A 16,200-nucleotide genomic window follows, 5' to 3' on the forward strand; every position below is an offset into this window, starting at 1 on the left:
ATCGGATCGGTCCATCTCAAATTGCTAATATATATTTGTGTGTTGCCACACCTTCATTTTCCCGAGAGATTCTATTTTACAAACACTCCTTTAGTTTTTTGTAATAAAATCTTTCATCAGTTTCATAAATTGTAACACTGCTCATGTCATGTCATCAGAGGCATACTGGATTGATGCCCTGAAGGTCACCAGTTATCCTGATCTTAGTGAGGTCTAATGTCATTATTTATAGTCAGTGTTCTGTATTAGTGTTATTGTTTTTGCAACTGACCTGTAATGTTGTCTGTCATCACTGTCAGTGCTGTATGTTTAATGTCACTGTGGCTTCTGTGAATCTGTTTTACTGTTTCTGAACTCTCGCATCTTCTGTTTACAGTCTTTGGTTAGAGAAGCGCTTTTAGCAGCTTGTCAGAGGAGAATGCACTTCCTGAACAACAATGACCCCTAGAGGCCGAAGACAGTAATGCATATATCATATTTTTGATTTTTGGTTCTGTACATATAACAGTAAATGTTTATTATGTTGTGGGGATAAAAACAAACACTTCAGTCAACCCACACTTGGACCCTGAAATGTGCGAAGATCTAAATATTTATCAAAGTCAGATTTATAATATTTGATATATAACTGTTATAGGAAAAAACAAGGTTGAGTATGGAGAGAAATAATAGAGTAACAGAGACTAATGAAATATTAAACAGACATAAAGAGTCACATTTTTAAAATCAGTCACTCCTGTTAAAAGATAAGATATTATTAGAATACTTTTAAAAGGCTCTAAATAACATTTACCCTGCAATAACACACCTTGGAAACTCCCACTGTAAATTAGTGCTATATATAAAAGGAAATACATACATGAATTAATTAAAAAAAACTAATAAAAAACTATTTAATGACATTAATATAACCAATAAGAAACCCTAACTCATCGAATCAAACTCAGCCTGCACAGTAAAATACACTCAAATTGATCAAAAACTGAACTGATGACTTCCTACTTAGAGATTCATTTCAGTTCAGTGATGGTGGATTATAACCTCCATTCAAATCATTCAAAAAAGAGAAAATTATAGCACATGTTATATTACACTGTGAGAAGGTAACTGATCCAAAACCTCAGTAACATAAAAACAAAACTGGATCTTATTGATTTACTGCAAAAGGACTCAAGAAGTGAAAGTTATCAGGCCTTATTCCAGTTATTCAAAGAGAGTAAATTATTTGGGAGGATTTGAGGGTCGACGTTCCAGTTCACACTCCACACCAGTTGGTGGCGGTAATTCACCATTTTGTTGTTTGACAACCGCAAATAAACGATATGAAGAAGAAGAAGAAGGGGCGGAGCAAAGTAAGAATGTTCCACGAGAGGAGGTTTTTGCAGAGAGAGCTGTTTTTCCATTCAAAGAGAATAAAGTAGTACCACCGTTGGGATCGATATCTGCATCGATCTGCCCACCCTTGTCTCCTGGATCGTAGCTGAGATCAGCGTGAACCACGTGGGTCTCTGCTCCCTGATCTGTTTCCTGTGTTTGGAAAGAGTTGCAGCTTCATCGCGGAGTTTCTCTCGGTTTGTGGGCTCATCTAAAGGTAAGCACCGAGCTAACTTTACTGTGAGTTCAGTTCATGTTGAGTTTAGCTCCTGAATGAGGTCTTCTGCTGCTCTCCTCGGTGTCTGTTCACAGTTTATTGTGAACACGTTGAGAGAAGAGTGAGAGAGTGTTTGGAGAAAAACACCAACTAATCATTAGCTCAGCATGCTGGGAGAAGTTGCAGCAGAAAAGTCTTTTCATTGTCCCTGCAGCTGTTTTTCTGCCTGCACCAAACCTCTACAGCCTCGTTTCTATTTGAAGTGATAACAGGAAATGGATGAGAGCGATCTGCTGCAGTATCAGGGTCACAATAAACTTTCTTGTCCAGCTGCTGTGGATGAACACGTGAGAGGAAGTGAACTCCTACAAAGTCTCATTTTAATGAGTGTGGCTGCTGTAAAGTGATGCACAGGAAGATGTTAACAAAAACTAATGAAACAGAGATGAAAGTAAACAGTGTTCATATTTGAAAGCACAGAGAATAAAATATATTGTGGTGGTTAATGTGCAGCTCCTGGTGATTTGGTAGAAAAATATGACTTTATGACCCTGTCATAGTAAAGGGCTGCTTAGAATATTAGAGCCAATGTCACAAAGTTCCTCCTGAAGTATAAGTGAGTGAGAGAGTTTCCTCACTTTGCAGCACAACACGTCTCACAAGATTTCTACAAGCAATCAGAGTGAAATTTGTACTTTGTGTTGTCAGATGAACATATGAGACACTTTGACTCTTCAGTGCAGTGTGGAGCCTAACAAAGATCTGTTTTGTGTCCCAGCTGATCAGCAGGAGGAGAAGAGTCTGACGGAGCAGCAGAGGAACATTTTCAGCCATCTGGACTCAGCTGAGTCACTACAGAGGAAACAATGAGCTCAACACAGAAGGTGAGGAAAATATCACAGTTTCACCACATTAAAGTATAATATTTTAACGGAAACAAAACATTAATTAAAAAATTATTGAAACACAAATTACAACATTGTATTAAAATTTCAATCATCAACTCAAATACTTGGTTCTAATTGAACAGAAATTTCTATGAACATGCAAGAACTGTGTAGAACATGAATCCGTCTGCGTCAGATCCTGAAGTCACGGGTAAGAGACAAGTGGAACCAAAATCTAGGCCATTTGCTTTTTGAAGTTTGCAAAGACTGCTAAATTGTGCCAGTGGTAGTTCACTCTTTGCAACATAGTTCGCTGTTTTAAACTGATTTTCAGGTTTATTTTTAGTATGTTATTTGCAATTGGTGTTTGTTCTGGGAAAGATATTGCAGACTGAGCAATAATGCATTTCTTGAGGGAAAACCAACAACACATCCGGCAGAACATTATGTTATTTACACGGGTGCACATAAGTGGTTCGCATTCGCTGTCAAAATAAAAAACACACACCAGATAAGAAGTTGCAACGCGCGTTTGCGTCCATATAAAAAGCTGTTTTTGTCCGCTAGAGTGGGATTTTCATGACACATTCTGCACCAAATCTCTGTGCATTCATCATTTGTTTGAAGCCAGCTCACCTCCTGCAACCACTTTTCCGAGAATACGCGTTTCTTTTGTGGTTTGGACTCCTTCTGACATTTCTTTGGCGGTGGAGGAACGCCAAAGTAATTGCTTAAAGGAGCTTGCTTCTTCGACATCTTTAAGAGTTCTAAACAAATGTCTGTCCTCCTCCAGAAAATCTTATGTACGCAAACACGCGTTGCAACTTCTTATCTTGTGTGCGTTTTTTATTTTGACAGCGAATGCGCACCTGTGGACCACTTATGTGCACCCCTGGTTATATAGCGTGTCATATTGCAGCCACAGAAATTCTTTTGTCCATGAAACCATAAAGCTGCTCAATGGGGTAATTGCATTGATAAATTCTTTCTCAAGTGTCTCAGATTATTCAATTAACTGGTCAAAATCTACAGTTCTTCCGATTAATTGCTCCTTCCATAATTCTTCTCCTTCCCCACTGCAATCTGGAAATATTAAATATTTAGGTATTAATGTCTCTCCTAAGCTTTCAGAATTAACTAAATTAAACCACATCCCACTTTTAAAGAAGGTAGAAGGCGATCTGGCTAGGTGGAAATATCTACCCACATCACTCATGGGAAGGGTTGCCGCTGTAAAAATGATGGTCTTGCCAAAAATAAACTATTTATTTTCAATGATCCCAAAAAAGCCATAACAAGATTGGTTCAGATCTCTAGACTCGTATATTTCTAAATTCCTTTGGAAAGATAAACCCCCACGTATCAGCTTAAAAACACTACAAAAGACCAAGGATAAGGAGTATTAGATCTGCCTAACTTTAATCACTATTTTTTAGCCAACAGGCTTCAGTTCATCTCTAGATGGTTTAAACACACCCTCTTAGATGAACCTTGGATAGATGTAGAACAGGCACTATGTAATAACCTAGAAATTTCAGACCTTTAAATACACGTAGACATTGAGGGCTAGCAGGAGGGACCATGCGCTTACCTGCTGCTCTCTGGCAGGTAGCTCCATGCCCTCCTGGGTTTTAATTGCACCTTAGAACACAAATGCATCAACACTACAATGAGCGGGTGGAGGGAGGTTTGGAGTCTTCTCTCACCCCCATTCTCTGCGACCTGCTGGAGCAGGGGGGCTAGGACTAGGAGGAGGAGTTGGCCGTCCGACTGCGGTCTGGAGTGTGGAGCCTTCCTGCTGCTGCAGAGTTGGGGTGGTCTGCCTCTCCCCACCGCAGGGAAAAGGGAAACACCACCTGGGTCTGGGTGCAGTTCCCCCCTCCAGGGGCAAGGGTACCTAGACCCGGTTTGTAGAGTACGCTTGGGGAGTGTGATCGTGTGTACAACGTCTCTTTATGTCTGTCTCCACGTTGGTTGAGTGTGGAGTAAGTGCATATGAGAGCATGAGGGTGGGAATGGATGTTTGTATCTGTGTGTGCCTGTATGTCTGTGTCTATATGTCAGGTTGGGTGTCAGGCGCCACCTCTCTGGGGACATCTCAGGCCCTCCAAGGTTTGGAGGCCTATCTCCCCCTACCACCACTTCCCCTGCCAGTGGTGGACCCCCTCAGACATCGGTGCGTTGGTGGTTCTTTGTGTCCGGGGATGGGCGTCCGGGTACACACCGGCTCACTCCTTGGCGGCCGCTTATCGGGGCCTGGAGCCTGGGGCTCGCTCGGGCCACTTCGGAGGTGGGGTGCCCCCGGCCTCTCGGCCTGGGGCTCGGTCACTCAGGCGCAGCTGGCTGCCGGCGGAGCTCACGGGCATGTCACTGCAACTCCCCCTGGCTTCTGCTCCGCGGCTGCTGAGTGAGCCCCCATCTGGGACTCTCCTCAGCTCTTTCCGGGACAGTGGCGCGGCTGCCCCTCTGTTGGTCTTCCTTGGTCTCTTGTGTTCTGGGGGCCTCTGGATGTCTGGAGTTTTGATCTCCTCCACACCTGCTTCACGCCCTGGAGGACGGGGCTGTGGCCCCCCCCACACCCTCTAGCAGATTATTACATGAAGGAACCTTTTAAAAAACAAAAAACAAGCGCGTCCATGCTCACAGGTGTACACACGGGTGATCACACCCACAAACTACACCCTTTTTGGCTCCTACCTCAAAGCACACTGTGTTCTGTTGATCTTATGTGCTGCACAATAATGTTTAACATTTAGTATTTACTGTCATATTCCCATATATCATTGTGATGTTGTTTATTCTATTACTCTTGTTCTCTTCTGCTTGCTTTCTTTTTTCTTTCTCAGCAGGTGATCGATATATGCATTTTTTTTCTCTGCCCGTTCTGTTGGTTTTTGTCTTTTGCCCTTCTCCCCCGTCCCTCTTCTAAGCTGTTTCTCTTTCCCTCTTTCTTTCTCCCCTTCTTTCCCCCAGTCAAGTCTGTCCCGTATTCAGTAAGTGAAAATAAAATAAACAATAAAAGGTGAATCAAATGGACCATTACGGCAAGGCTGGGATGGTCAATTTGGTAAAGTAAATCCGTTGGGCATCTTTCTTTGCCTTTAGACAACAATTCTGATGGTAAAAGAGCCAAACGGGACAGGCCAAAAAAAAAAAAAAGAAATTTCAGACCTACCATTTATCAGCTCAAACATCCAACGACATGAATGCTTTAAAAGCATCAACATCAGCTCTTCTCTGACAGCATGGTGGGAGTTTCTAAAAATGACAGAGTCTTCATTAATCCCATGCAAACGTACACCTATCTGGAACAATCCGGACATATTACAAAACAATAATATGATAAACTTTCCAGATTGGAGTTGCAAAGGAATTAAATACTTGGAACATATATTGGAAGGAACAGACTTTATTTCGTTTGACAGACACAATATGGGATCAACAAGAAACAATTTTTGGAATATCAACAAATTAAACCCATAGTAAAAAATACATTTAATCCCAGTGAAGCTGAATTACAAACACCACCAAGTGTGGTACAATTTATTTATTTTTTAGTCTAAAACCCCCCAAATTATTGTCTAAAATATACAGAACACTTTCTAAAATAGATGAATCAATATCCCTTCCTATTGCAAAATGGGAAGCAGATTTATCGATAAGCTTAGACCCAAACCTTTGGTCTCAGATATGCTTAAAAACCTTTCAATGGATCAGAAATCCCAGTTTGCAATTAATACAATACAAAATATTACACAGAGTGCACTATACTGGTCATAGGATGTTCAAGATGGGCTATACGCCTTCCAACAACTGCTCACACTGCACAGCAAATACACCGGACAATTACATCCACGCTCTTTGGTTCTGTCCACCAGTGCAGAAGTTTTGGCGTGAGATATGTGAAGACTTATCAAAGTGTCTGAAATGTAACATTCCAGCCTCCCCTTTAGTATGCTTGCTTGGCAACTTGGATGAGGTCACTGCAGAAATAAACACGTTGTTTTTACGGCCCTATGCATTGCCAAGAAAATGGTCCTCATTAACTGGAAAAATAAAAATAATCTTAATTCTAACCAATATAAAAACCCTCTAATAGATCACATTAGTCTTGATACAGCCTCTGCCATCACATTTGATCAATTCCTTTGGGCTCCATCACCTAGTGGGGGTGGGGGGTCATGGTTTGGTCCTGCCTTCGCTATTGTGGTTGATATGGGGGTAGGGACGGCCTTAGGGCGTCTGGGGAGTTCCTAGGGATGTTTCCCTGGAGGGCCTAACCCGGGGGATGTGGCCATGACCTGGTTAGGGGCTCTGGTGGCTCTTAGATGGTGTTTTCCTTGTTGCTGCGTACAGCGGAGATGGGGGAGGGTCTGTGCTGGCGGATGTTGGTTACTGGCCTGGTAGCCTGGCTGCCCCTGGGTGGGTCCGGGATGGGCGTGGAGGCTTGGGGGTCTGGGGGTGCTCCGCCCCCGGTCTGGGGTGCTGGCTGGGCCTTGGGGGCTTGGGTCCTGGCTGTTGTGTCGCCGGAGCTGCGGGGGGGTGGGTGCAGGGGGGGCTCAGTCCCAGTGCAGGGGACCTCTGGTGCATCGGCCCAACTAGGGGTCTCTCTAACTGGTGGGGAGGCTGTTATATCTTTGCAGGTGGTCTCCTCTCTACAGGAGCTCACTCTGCAGGTGGGGGGAGAGATATAGGAGAGGTGGAGAATGAACTCAACCTGGGTGTCTATTGTCTTGTGTAGTTTGGGAGATGATTGGATGATGGGGTGGGTGCAGTTTTCTCTGGGGTGGAGTCGGGTGGGCTGCCCCGGACTCTGTGGGGCTGGGCGGTGCTGCTGCTGCGGGCCCCGGTCCGGATGGGCCTGGGCCCCCTTGCCCTGGTGGTTTCCAGAGTGTGTGGGTGCCTACTGGGGTCAGTGGGGGAGCTGGCCCCAGGGAGGGGCCGCTTGCCCCTCCCTTTCTTCCCTCCCTGTCCTCAGCTGCCTCCCTATTCCCGCTCTACCACACCCACCCGCACACGCAGGGCTTGGGGTGCAGGTTTGTCACCAGGGTGCAGGGGAGGCACTCCCCCTCTGTCCCCTTCTGGCCGCCTGTGCCTCAATTTTATTCTGCAACCTAGACACATTACTCACACTCTCACATAACACATACATATAGGGCCTTGGGGGTGGGCACGTTTTACAGCATCCAGAGGATGGTCGGTGTACTCCAACCCACCTCTGGCGCTGGTGCCCTACCCTCAATTTTAAATGCATTTAGACACTAAGAGTTTTCGGGAAGAGCCGTGCTGCTCTCTGAGAGGAAGCTAGTACCATGCTCTCCTGTGTTTTAAATGCACTTTAGAACAGCACACAGCAACACTACATATGAGCGGGCGTAGGGAGGTTCGGGGTCTTCACTCACTCCGGTTCTGTTAGCCGTCAGGGCTGGGGGGCTGGGAGGAGGTGCTGGCCCTCAGATTGGGGTCTGGGATGCGGGGCCTCCCTGCTACTGCAGATAAGGAGGTGGTCCGCTTGCCTCCACCCCAGAGAGAAGCGTTACATCTCCTGGGTCTAGGTGCGGCTTGCACCTCTGGGGGCAGGGGTACCTGGACCTGGGATATAGAGTATGTTTGGGGAGTGTGACTGTCTGTGCAGTGTCTATTTGTGTCTGTCTACACGTTGGGTGAGTGCCGAGTATTTGGTTGTGTATATGGGGGTGGGAATGCACGTTTGTGTCCGCGTGCGCCTGTTCGTCTGTCTATATGTCAGGTTGGGTCTTAGACTCAGCCTCTCTGGGTACATCTCAGGCCCTGCAAAGTACGGAGGCCTATCTCCCCTCACCACACTCCCTGCTGGTGGCTGATGCCCTCAGACGTTGGTGTGTTGGTGGTTCTTGTCTCAGACCTCTGGCCTCTGGGCCTGAAGCTCAGTCCTCTTTGGCACAGCTGGCTGCCAGCAGAGCCCGCGGGCACGCCACTGCAACCCCTTGTGACCTCTCGTTTGGGGCTCTACTCAGCTCTTCCCAGGAGGGTGGCACGGTTCCCCCCCCTTTTGGTGGTCTTCCTCGGGTCCTCGTACTCTGGGGCCTCTGGATGTCTGGGGCCTGGATCTCCTCCATACCTGCTTCATGCCCTGGGGGACGGGGCTATGGCTCCCCACACTCCCTAGTAGATCGTTACATGGAGAAACCTTTGGAATACAAGCATGCTGATCCACACGGGTATCCACACAGGTGTACACACGGATGTTCACAGACGCGGACTACACCTTTCTTGGCTGCTGCCTCAAAGCACATTGTGCGCTGTCTATCTTGCGTGCTGCACAATAGCGTTTAATATTTAGCATCTACTGCTAGCTAGTTTATTGTGATGGTGCTGTATTTATTATGTTGCTCCTTTTTTTTTTTTTTTTGGCTTTGTCTTCTGTTTTTTTTTCTCCATACAGGTGATCCAGGTGTTTTGTTTGTTTTTCTTTCTTTCTTCCCCCCTTTCTCACCGTCTATTCTCCCCTCTGTTTTTCTTTCTCTCCCTCTCTTTCTTTCATTCTTTCTCCCTGTCCTATCCCCCAGTCATGTCTGTCCTGTTTGTAGCAACTGAAAATAAAATAAAATAAATACATAATTATAATAAAGGTCAATCAAATGGACCAATATGGCAAGGCCATGATGATCCGCTTGGTAAAATAAATCCACTTGGCATCTTTCTTGGCCTTAAGACAACAATTCTGATGGCTAAAGATCCAAACGGGACAAAAAAAAAAAAAAGCTGCACTTTCTTTTTGCCTTACAGTCTGATTTGTCAGAACTTTTCCGTTTTCTGGTAAGCTTTTCTTTGGCTGTCAGTTCTTCACCCTGACCTGTCTTATTTGGCTCAGCAGAACTAAAATATATATCCTGTTGCTTTTACACACGCACTCACATAACGCTCAGCGATTCGCTGCGCGATCAGCCTCTCACATGTTTAAGCTTGCTGCGGGAGATTTCACTTGTCATGTCTGCGTAGTAAGCTAATGATTGATAAGACGATGTCAGAGGAATTGGTGCGCAAATTATCGTCACTCACCAATCAGTGCTGTCGCTCTCTATACACAGTACGCCCGATAGCAAAGTGAAAGCAAAAAACAAGCGAAAATTCAAACGCAATTTCAATATGTCACATATTGACAGTGGCTCATCGATGCCAATGACATAATTACCCAGCTACATTTCCGAAGGAATGCAAAAGCATTGATATATATTTTTCCTTCCTATGATAGCCCAACGGGCAGGGCAGAGATAGATTTTGGTAGCCCGACTGGAAAAATCGCTAGCCCCGGGACTTCGGGCTAGCAATTTTGCCCTGATCAGTCACGTCTAAAACTCTCATACTCCCAACCTGTTATATGACTCTGTATTTTATTATATATACAATCACTTCACTAAATAGTTTGTCTCAGATTGTTTTGCAGCATCTTTCAATATATGAAAAAACATAATGTCACATGTAAAGACTCAATATCTGATTTCAACACATTAGGACTTGCATGTAAGCTTTACATTTCCAGTTTATTAAATCCACTGTGTACAAATGTACAACAATGTACAACTGAATTAACATTGAGTTGATCAAATCCCACTGAGCAGTCCTTCCCTTTAAATCTAACCTCTCTTCTTCCTCTCCTGTCCTGTGTGTCTTATCTTTCTCCATCTCTGAGTGAAGTTAGCTCTCTTTCTTTTCTCTCCCTGTGATGTACAGCAGCTGGACCTTTAGCCAGCAACACACTGTGAGACAAACTGCACACAACAGGCTAGCTAGGTACTGAAGTACTGTGACTGCAACTTATGAGCACCTGCATTTGTTTAGTGCTGTGCAAGAGGGGGGGAACCAGCCCATTTTAACCCCTGGCTATGGCACACAGTTTTGCCTCTTTCATGTTCATCTTAGCTTTCATGTGTTACTGTTTAGGCTCAAATCGGTTTAATGTTTGATGCCTGCAGTGATGAAATAACTCCCCGCAAATGCCTTAAACCAAAAGTAAAAAGTCTGTTTTGTAAATGTAAGTTGTAGAAAATACAGATATATTTTTAATGTAGGGAGTAAAAGTAAAAAATTCCTCAGGTTACAATCAGACTCTGATGTTCTCCTTCACTGAACCAAGCTAGCAGTTGTGCAACGGATCACGGTTGATCCATAATCCGAACCGATCCCACTCCACGTTTCGGCACGCACGTGATCCGAACATTCGAAAAAGAAGGAAAAAAAGTATGTGTATGGTGCACATGGTCAGTCTGTCAAGTGATAATCATGGCCAGTGCTAGCGGTCCAAGTGGAGGAGCAGAGGAGTTTGCAGCATTTAAGCAGCCCTTTGCTGCCCAGTCCGACCGGGCTAAAGCTATTACAAAAGCTACTGGTGTGTTTAGCTGCAGACGGGAGGCCGTTTTCCGTTGGGCAAAACAAGGGGTTTAAACTATGATGAACGTGCTTGAGCCAAATAATAATATCCCGTTGCGCGTCCACTTCAGTGACAAGATCGTATCCAGGCAGGTATGAGTAGGAAAAGTTTAAAGTTATGGCTGAACTGTCCCAGTCATCTTCTGTTGCCCTAACTACAAATGGGTGGACCTCCAGGTCAACGAACAGCTACGTGACCGTGACCGCTCATTATATCACAGCGGAGTGTTAGATACAAAGCCCTGTACTGCCCTATATTGCACCTTAATATGTTTTTATATAATTGCGTGGAATGAGTCTTGAGTTGAATGTTTTTAATAGGCAAAAATATACTTAAATAAGTTAATAAGTAAATGTAAAAATTTTGTCTTTCTTTTCCTCTTTTGCTGATCCGAAAATTGATCCGATCCGTGACTTAAAACCGTGATTCGATACTAACCATGAGATTGTTGATCCGTTGCACCACTATAAAAATATCTAATAGGAAACAGCAACGTGAAATATAAAAAAGTATAGACCTGGTAAACATTTATTACTTTTCTGAGTGTGTTAGCATGCTAGTCTTAATATTTGTGTAACGCAGGAGGGATGGGCATAATTTTAGAGTGTTTGAACAGTCATGAATTATTTTTAACACCAGTTTGGATGTAATGTGGTAGAACTACCAGCAGGTGGGGATAAGAGACCTTTAAGGTGTTTGGTGCCACACTCCACCTTCAGGTTTAAAACTAGTGTTAATGGAGGGAGTTTGAAGGTTGAGTTTGTTCCACGACTGCATTTCACTCACTGCCTCTGTTTGTATCTCTGTCACTGCAGGACCAACATGGAGCGAGAAGTCAGCGCTCTCAGGAGGCCGACAAACCTCACAGAAGAAAGGGAGAGAAAACATACAGCTGTGATGATTGTGGGAAGGAGTTTACTGTGAAGGCTGAACTAAATCGTCATCAGGTCATCCACACTGGAGAGAGACCGTTCAGCTGTGACTTGTGTGGAAAGTCTTTTTCCTGGGAGCGTTCCCTAAAACAACATCAACTCATCCACAGTGGAGTTAAAGCGTACAGCTGTGATCAGTGTGGCAGAACTTTTACTCAAAGGAGCCACTTACAGAATCATCTAGTGACCCACTCTGGAATTAAGGCATACAGCTGTGAGATTTGTGGAAAAACTTTCAGCCACATAAGGAGCCGAAATACACACCTAAACATTCACACCAGACACGTTGTGTACTGCTGTGAACAGTGTGATAAACAGTTTATAACGGGCACACAGTTACAACAACACATGTTTACTCACACTGTGGAGAGACCTTATAAATGTGACCTGTGTGAGAAGACTTTTAAAGCTCCACGTTACCTGAGGCAACACCAACAGATCCACACCAGAAAGAAACTCTACAAGTGCAGTTACTGTGAGGTATGTATTTATATTGTTATCTTGTCATTTTAGCCTGACTGTTTGGAACAACTCTGCTCATTAAACTGTGTTAGCATGTTAGCAATTCTACTGCATGGAAAAGCAGCTCTGAGTGATTATTCAGATTTTCATTTCAGTTATGATTTTTGTTTACACGATCATGAAAAACTAAAAGTGGTGAAAATTAATATGATGGTGTTATTTAATGTTCAGGCAGTTTCCTGGTATATAATGATATTGTTATTATTTCAGCATAAAAGGCCTTTTGTTTACAGAGCCTGATTCCTCTGTTAGGAGCACATGTAATAAAATAAAACACAATGAAAATAAGCTCAAAACCAAAACATTCTGTAATCTTCTCTTATGGTTAACAAAGTTGTATCGTTACGTAATGGTATTGTAATATTGTAGCAGTAGTATCATTGCTTGTTTTTAACTTTAGTACTTTTAGACATTAGTGTTAAAATACTAATTTAATGTTATAATTGCAGTGTCATGGGGGTAGTAGTGTTTGTGTTGTGTCCCATTCAGCTGAGTGTTATAACTGCACAGTTACAGTATTATTAATGCAGTAATAAATGAGTATTACTACAGTGTTACATTAGTAGTTTAGCACTGTGTTGGTACCCTGCAAATATTAGCAAAGTAGTACTTTAGTGTAACTCAGATGTTACTGTAACATGAAATAAGTATTACTGTAGTATTATGATGGTAGTATTGTAGTTATTGCAGCCCAGTAAACTGAGTGTGTTAACTGAAACAGTAAAATGTAATTGGACGTCTGCAGAGATGCTCTTTATTTCAGGCGATGTTCAGGATAAAAATGTTGAAGGAATGACTTACACTGTCTTTGTGTCTTTGTTTAGAAGCAGAGCGACACAGATGGATCCAGTTCTCAACCCTGTCATCACTGTGGTGGTGGGAAAGACTTTCATTGTGACCTTTGTGGAAAAACTTTCAGTTGGCAAGCCGCCCTAAAAATACATCAACGTAGACACACTGGAGACAAAGTGAAATACTGCAAAGAATGTGGGAGAAGCTTCACCACATCACATCACTTAAAACGTCATGAACTCATTCACAGTGGGGTTAAAAAGCACCTCTGTGAACAGTGTGGGTCATCTTTCATCACTGCAGTCACCCTTAAAAGACACAAACGAGTCCACACAGGAGAGAAACCATACAAGTGCAGACATTGTGAAAAAAGCTTCTCACATTCAGGTAGTCGTAACAAGCATGAACGTGCACACATGGAAGGAAACTACAGCTGTGACCAGTGTGACAAGAGCTTCAGGAATCTCAGTTCATACTCCGAACACAAACGATCCCACATTACTAAAAAACTGTTTCACTGTTTCCAATGTGCCAAAACATTTACTAAATTATCTGCTCTGTGCAAACATCAGCGTGATCACTCAGGGCTGAAATCACTCCCATCACAGTGAATCTGAAAAGACAGAAAGAACCTCTACTGGTTTCAGGGTCAGACTCAAAATCCTTGAGATCAGGCTCCACAGAGCTCCACATCTCATTCAACCTGACACGTGTTCCTACAGCTTCTTTGGTGTTTCGCAACCACCTAAGAAACACCAACTGAAGGCAGAGCCGAAGAAAAAAAAACTGGTTCCAAACTGGCTCCAAACTGCCGTGGCTTAAAGCTAACAATGAGTGCACTGAAATGTGGTGCAAGTCATTGCTAATAAACAAGCTAGCTGAGAAGAAATGTCCATATTTATATTCTGAGGATATTATTATTTTAGCGGCTAGGAGTAAATGTCAGATGTGCATATCATTCACGTGAAGGGGGCACGGATCGTGCAGAGCATCACACCATCAGCTGGGAGTTAGGAGCCAAATTGCAGTCTGCCGATTTTTGGGGGATGCTTTCCGATGGATCTGTTGACATCACAAAAGTTGAGCAGGAAATCATTTACATTGTGTCTGTGTGACTGATTAAACTGGGTGCTGACCGCACCGCATAGGGGTGGACTTGTGAGACTTCTTGAGGACACAGGCTTGGATGACTGGACAACAAAGTTGGTCGCTGCGTGCACAAACGAGGCTGCTATCAACGTGGGTATGTCCAATGGCGTTGTGCCAAAACTCCGGCAACTTGCTACAGTTGGAGACTCCCTTGTGCACATTCTCTGCACAGCACACACACTGGGAGATTTCTTAAATTCAGATGATCACAAGGATCCTTACTGTGAGACATTTAATCGCTGTGTGGTCAAGCTGATGCTCCAAAAAAAAAAAGTGGAACAAAAAAAAATGCTACACTGAAGAAGCTGTGTGAAGAAAATGGGATCCCCTTTGTAAAACTGGGTAAGTCTCATAATACATGGAGGCATGAAGACCACCTGCCAGCCATTATAATGCAACTGGCTTCGAGAGTGACTTGTAGCATATCTGAAAAAGATCGTTTTCAATGCGTACTAAAAACCGTCCTGGTACTCACCTGAGTAGCTCACTAAAAAAGTTATGTGCACCCCTGGTTAGAGTCTGACAGCTGCTGGTAAGAATGACCTGCAGTAACGCTCCTTCCTACACTGTGGGTGTAAAAGTACTGCTGAACGAGCTGCTCAGTGCTTGTACCGTCTCATGCAGAGGTGGGAGGTGTTGTCCATGATGGATGTGAGCTTAGACCAGCGGTCCGTCATTTGTTTCATACCAGGTCGCGAGAGTTTAGGCTCGGGCATGAAATTTATGGTTTTCAGAGTTTTTAATCATCAACTCTGTTCCCCTGCGACTTCTCCCGTGTGTTCTGAATAAATGTCAAATATTTACGTGTTACCATAGCGACCAGAGAGCATTAAGAGGCAGAGAGGAGGATGTTAATCTGTTGTTGGCCCATTTTCAGAAGGAGGCTTCTAATAACGTTAGTGAATACAGGTTTATTGTTGTATTTACAAAATACCACAGTTTTTGTCTTGGTCATATCATTTTATTCTGTTGTATTTATCTGCAACACCTTAAATGCTGGTCTGAGAAAATGTTTTAACATTAAAAAGGTCTGTGGTGCAAAAAAGGTTGGGGACCGCTGGCTTAATACATGATAGACACCAAATAAACAACAAACTCAAAACGCTGGGTCAAATGACCCAGAACCATGACAAGGACATCTATATTGTCTATATCTATACATAGTGTTGCAATGCTATGAAGGAACTGCAGTGTTTGGAGGAGTTAAACATGCCAGCTAACATTAAAATTCTGATTCAAAAGTTTCCATTTAAACTGAGAGAAAAATGAAATAGGATCTTCAAGAGGACTGGCCAAAGAGCATGTTTCCCAGATTTTGGATAACAAATGGAGTTTCAGCTGTGCAAAGGGTCATAGCAAAATGTTTATTCTGTAAACTGTATGGAGGAAAACCCAGCCAACAGTACAGCGTAGTATTGTAAAACGGTATGTAGTAGTGTTCACTTGCATGACAAGCAGGGCCGTGCACCTTGAAGGGATTACTTTTTAGATACTGACTCATGTTTAATGCAACATCACAAAGTTATTGCTTGTCATGAAGTGAAAACCAGCTCTCCCTCCAGGACTATTTGACCAAAAAAAGACTTTTTACTTCTAGAAGAAGGTGGGAACAAATCCAGTACATTTCAGACCTCTCTGGAAACTGTGGATTTGAGAATATTTACCATTGCTACAAGAATGACAGAAATGGATAAAAAGTTGTTTTGTGCCTGGAGATGTTGTCATGGTTAGATCCCAATGTAAAAACCTCAAGGGTCTTGGGTATTCTGAAAAATTATAACAACCTTTGCAGATAAGAAAGGTCTGGTACGTGTAGTTCGTCTTCACACAAAAACAAACGTGATTGAAAAACCTGTAACAAAAATTACTTTTGTTATGTGAAGCTACAAACTGATGAACTAGATTACTGGTAGAAGG

At 43.4% G+C, this 16,200-nt stretch overlaps 1 protein-coding gene across 1 annotated transcript; it reads left to right on the plus strand.

The window, feature by feature from the left end:
• Positions 1-1,333: 1,333 nt before the first annotated feature.
• On the plus strand, positions 1,334-13,892 carry LOC146566982 (uncharacterized). Its single transcript, XM_085286627.1, has 4 exons — positions 1,334-1,591; positions 2,370-2,475; positions 11,704-12,300; positions 13,167-13,892. Exons 2-4 carry the CDS (start codon positions 2,458-2,460, stop codon positions 13,743-13,745), a joined length of 1,194 nt encoding a protein of 397 aa, XP_085142753.1. The 5' UTR covers positions 1,334-1,591; positions 2,370-2,457; the 3' UTR covers positions 13,746-13,892.
• The last annotated feature ends 2,308 nt before the right edge of the window (positions 13,893-16,200 follow it).

The sequence above is a fragment of the Mchenga conophoros genome, linkage group LG9, assembly GCF_057382185.1.
Source record: "Mchenga conophoros isolate Kocher_MC1m ecotype Shallow Benthic linkage group LG9, M_conophoros_male_GT1.1, whole genome shotgun sequence".
Taxonomy (NCBI): Eukaryota; Metazoa; Chordata; class Actinopteri; order Cichliformes; family Cichlidae; genus Mchenga; species Mchenga conophoros.